Below are 4,718 nucleotides of genomic sequence, written 5' to 3' on the forward strand. Positions count from 1 at the left end.
CTAACGAGGACACCATGGAAGATATTAATTTGAATTTAGTGAGTATCACTAGGGAATCGGCAGAGAAAGTAGGAAGTACAAAAACATTAGAGAAAACAATGGACCATGCAGATTAAAAGCAGGAGAGACGAAATAGAAAGAGTAGAAATAAACAAGCTTATTCATAAAAGGCAGAAATTGGAGAAAAGAAATAGAAACATGGATGAAATAGAGGAAGCTATTCGGAAAGATAAAAGTATCAAAGGACCGAGCGCAGACATGCTTTAGGAAGACAGCAAATGATATGTTTGAAATATAGAAACGAAGAAATCATTAAGTGCAGGGACAGAATGGTAAAAAGAGTAGAAGAATTTTACAAGAGCTTTACTCGTCGAAGACCGTAGTTGAGTCGGTAAATTCATATGTAGACGTTAGTAGTGTGCCAGAGATTACAAAGGAAAATAGAATTTGCTCTAAAAACTATGAAACGAGGAAAAGCACCAGGGGAAGATGGTATATCGACAGATCTGTTGAAAGACGCAGGTAAATTAGTTCATATCAAATTATCTCAGTTGTACACCCAGTGCTTACGCCAAGAAAGTGTTCCTGATGCGTGGTGATTTTGCTTCATAAAAAAGGAGATCAGAAGGACCTAAGTAACTATCGACCGATTAGCTTGCTATCAAAAGTATATATAGCATTCTCCAAGATCCTTACAAATAGACTAAGTCAAGTTTTAGGTGGAAACCAACCGAGAGAACAGTGTTGGTCTTGATAATAGGTCCAACATAGATGAGGGTTCGACAAGTGGAAACTCGTAATTTGGTAGCGTGGTGAGGTTTGAGCGGTCTTTTTGGAGGTCGGAACTAAAACACGTGGAGCCCTCAGCTCTCAGCCTCTGGTCTTCTTCTCTTTATTTTGTGAAAAACAGGTGCTTATATACAGGGTTCCGGCTAGGTTGCCGACGAGAACATTTAGAAGCAAGGTGCTGTTTTTCCAGCAAGAACGGATTTTTACAATCTTGAAATCTAGCTACATGTGAGGAAAAGGTGAAGGTACAGGTGGTGAAACAATTCTACAACGAGACAGAGTTTTCCGGAGGGAAAACATACATAACAACATATATATATCTTCGTGGCAATTCTTCCTGGCTGGTCATGTATTGGCACTCGGGCAGAAGTGCCCGTTGGAGAATCGGCGATTGACCGCAAAAGGTGACCGCGGGACAACCTTTTCCATGGGAACGCGGCGGTAGTGCCATCTCACTCCTAGAGTGCACCTCATGCATTTCTGCGATGCTGGCTAGCATGTGTCGAGGAGGTAGAGGAAATCTAGGAGATTAGTCGTAGATATGCCTTCTAGGGTGTGCAACAACAGGAAAGCTTTAGGAGCGGAAATTCGACTCTAGACCATTTGTAGGCGATAAACCAACTAATCGAGAAAACGACAGAATACAATATACCTCTGTGTTTAGCTTTTGTAGATTACGAGAAGGCCTTTGACTTAGTAGAACAAATAGCAATACTAAACTCGCTACGCAATCAGGGTACAGACGAACAGATCGTTACCGCTATAATTCGACTGCATAAAGATACAGAAAAGATCAAGATCGAGAAAGGAGTACGGCAAGGCGATACAATTTCACCCAAACTATTTACAGCTTGCTCGGAAGATATTTTCAGAAGATTGAGTTGGGAAAAGAAAGGCGAATATTTGAACCACCTAAGATTTGCAGATGACATTATTCTTATTTCAGAAAAAGCAGAAGACTTGCAAGATATGCTGAGTGATCTAAACAAGGAAAGTCTCAAAGTAGGTTTAAAAATGAATAAGAGTAAAACCAAAGTAATGTTCAACACGAAAGCTCAAAGTAAAGAGATTGTAATTGATGGTGAGAGTCTTGAAGAAGTTGAGGAGTATAATTATTTAGGGCAAATGGTGAAAGTGACGAAAAACCATGATAATGAAATAAAAAGACGCATTACAGTTGGTTGGAAAGTGTTTGGTAAGTATAATAAAATCCCGAGAGGCTCTCTACCATTATGTTTGAAACGTAAAGTCTACAATCAATGCATTCTGCTAGCAATAATCTACGGGTGACTTGGAAACAAAGCTAAGGACTACACAGAGAAGAATGGAGAGATCAATGATGGGAATAACACTGAGAGACCGAAAGAGAGCAAGTTGGGTGAGATAGCAGACTAAAGAGAAAGATGTTGTGGAGGCAGTAAAAGAGAGAAAGTGGAACTGGGCAGGTAAATTAGTGCGAACGACTGATGATCGATGGAGCAAGTGTGTTACTGAGTGGACGCCGCGGGATGGAAGCGTGGAAGAGGAAGACCAGACAGAAGGTGGAGAGACGGGATAGAAAAGTTCGCAGGAGTGACGTGGCAGAGGATGGCGCGGTCGTGTGAATCATGGAATGCTATGAAGGAGGCCTTTGTTCAGCAGTGGACTCAGGGTGGCTGATTTGATTGATTGATGACGTAAAACACTTGCTATTTTTACCTAAAATTCACTAGCCACTGTATATGACAAAACAGGTGACACCAACTCAAACTCATACAAGAGAGATGAAACTAGTGCCACCAGAAAAGAAGTGACAAAAAAGCATACCACAATCGTGTAGGTTTTTCCTCCCCCAAGATAACGTTGCTATCCTGCCGATCAGTGTGAGCGGTGGTACGGGAGTTAGGATTTACCCAGTTGCATCACCGATGTGAAGTTTTCCTCCCACGCACTGAACTACACAACGCTCCATTTGAAGCTTGAGCACCAGCACTACCCCATCATCTCTGTCTACACTACAGCACTATCACTATGCATAGCACTAACAGTGACAGGAATGTGTTATGGGAACAGGGTAAATGCAGCGTCCAGGTTTTATGCTTGGAAATCACAAAAATATCGGTTAAAAAGAGAATTAACAAAAAAATACATAAACAAATACACCATGGTGTACAGATCCTTTGGGGGAGGGGAGTGATCTTTGGAAGCACCCCTCCCTTCCCTTGGCTGTGGAGGAAGAGGGGATGATTATGTAGGTTTCCCTCCCCAGGAACTACGTCATGAATGAAGTCACTACACAGACATCATTTATTTGTACTCCATTGTCACACTCATCTGCATAATACCCACACCATCACCATCGATATTTCCTACCACCATTACTGTCGCCAACACTATCATCAATTACCGGAACCCGGTGCATTGTTATCAATAGCTGTGCTCTTCTTGTACATCCCTTCGCAAACACGATCTCGACAAACATGCCATTGACCACGTACGCATCCCCCAACACTGTTATTTGCCACAGCATGCTACATCAACACCAGCAAACAAGCGTCACCCATTTGCACAAGCTGCTTCGAGTTCAGTGTATTACATTTTGTTTTGTTTACCATCAGGCTATTCCATTTAGTTTTGCATGATATACTGCCAAGCGACAGGGAGAACGAGATCTGTAAAGTACGTTACAGTACGATTGGGGTCGGCATGAGGAAGTCTACCAAAATTAAAATGTTTTTAGATCACGGTACTGCACCCTTTCGGTCACGTCTTGCTCTCTGAACAACGTCATTCGGTCTCAGCAAAAACACTTACTTTATCAGCGCCATTTTACTGCCTGTACAAAACGCCATCGTATTGAAAGGGGAGAGGAGTTCGACATTATAGCTTTCACTATGGTGACGTCCCTTGTCTGAATACAATCGTCTTGGTTTGGTAACTTTAAAAGTACTGGTTGACCAAGGCCTCATTTTTTTTTTTTTCAAATCTTACCTCTGTCTCCAGAGAATATCAGGGCAATGGGGTTGAACCCCGCTGCCGAACGGTTATTTCTCATACAGATGAATGAAATCGCTTGACAACCATCTGGAGAATCTCTTACCCGAACAAATGACAACAAAAGTTCATAGCTGACGGGAAGAGGACGTTTTCAAGGCTTGGCTATCTTGGTCATACGGGCACGTCTGTGTCTGTTTACCCCTTTGCTGCCAAGGGCGTGTCACGGTGAATGAAACAGTCTGAGTGCAGACAGAAATATAGAAAAGTTCTACCAGGTACCGAGGGGGTCAAGCGATACCTTTTGCTACCGAGGGGTACCATGGCTTTTAATACAATGGCCTGGTGGATATACGTATGAAAGGAATCATGTCATTCAGTGCGAAAGGGGTGAAACTTACAGCCGCGGTGTTTATGTTGGCAGAAGACCAACTCTGTCCCTCAGGCCTCGTCTCTAAGTGACCACAGTGACTAGTTGCTAATAACTCGTATCATTATACCATGGCAACTACTTCTCTTCTTTAGTTCTCGGTTGTCATTTCATGAGAAAGGCTGACATTGTCAATAAGGAAATAAAGAAACGCAAATTGCATGCTCTCGTGTCGAAAGAATCCCTTGCTCCCCAAAAGGTTGGCTGGATTGTCTCGAAAGTTAATCTAGAAAGGCAACCTCATTCGCTTTTCTCAAAGCTATCGTATAATATACGCTTTCATGAAAATCCACTTTTCCTCGGTGAGCTACTGTATGTATAAAAAATACAAATGAAATCTAAAGTGCAGACTATCGCTACGTTAGCTTGAACTTGGGATATGTTACAGGTGCTCCCAGTGTATGAGAGAGAGGCACATTCCATTCTCGTGTCGGAAGCTGTGGCATGGTGGTGGTGAGAGGGAGGGGGGGGGGGATCATGCACGTGCCTCTCCCACGAAGAGCCTCCCAAAGGTGGCCCCCCTCGG

At 42.8% G+C, this 4,718-nt stretch overlaps 1 protein-coding gene across 1 annotated transcript in view; it reads left to right on the top strand.

Moving 5' to 3' along the window:
• Window positions 1-2,754: 2,754 nt before the first annotated feature.
• Window positions 2,755-4,718, top strand: part of LOC143041658 (uncharacterized) — a 26,143-nt gene continuing 24,179 nt past the window's right edge. Inside the window, exon 1 of the mRNA XM_076213665.1 lies at window positions 2,755-2,842. Coding sequence (XP_076069780.1) covers window positions 2,832-2,842 — 11 coding nt within the window. The 5' untranslated portion in view covers window positions 2,755-2,831. The remainder of the gene's footprint in view (window positions 2,843-4,718) is intronic.

The sequence above is a fragment of the Oratosquilla oratoria genome, chromosome 31 (genome assembly GCF_046742065.1).
Source record: "Oratosquilla oratoria isolate Oo_2021 chromosome 31, ASM4674206v1, whole genome shotgun sequence".
Lineage (NCBI taxonomy): Eukaryota > Metazoa > Arthropoda > Malacostraca > Stomatopoda > Squillidae > Oratosquilla > Oratosquilla oratoria.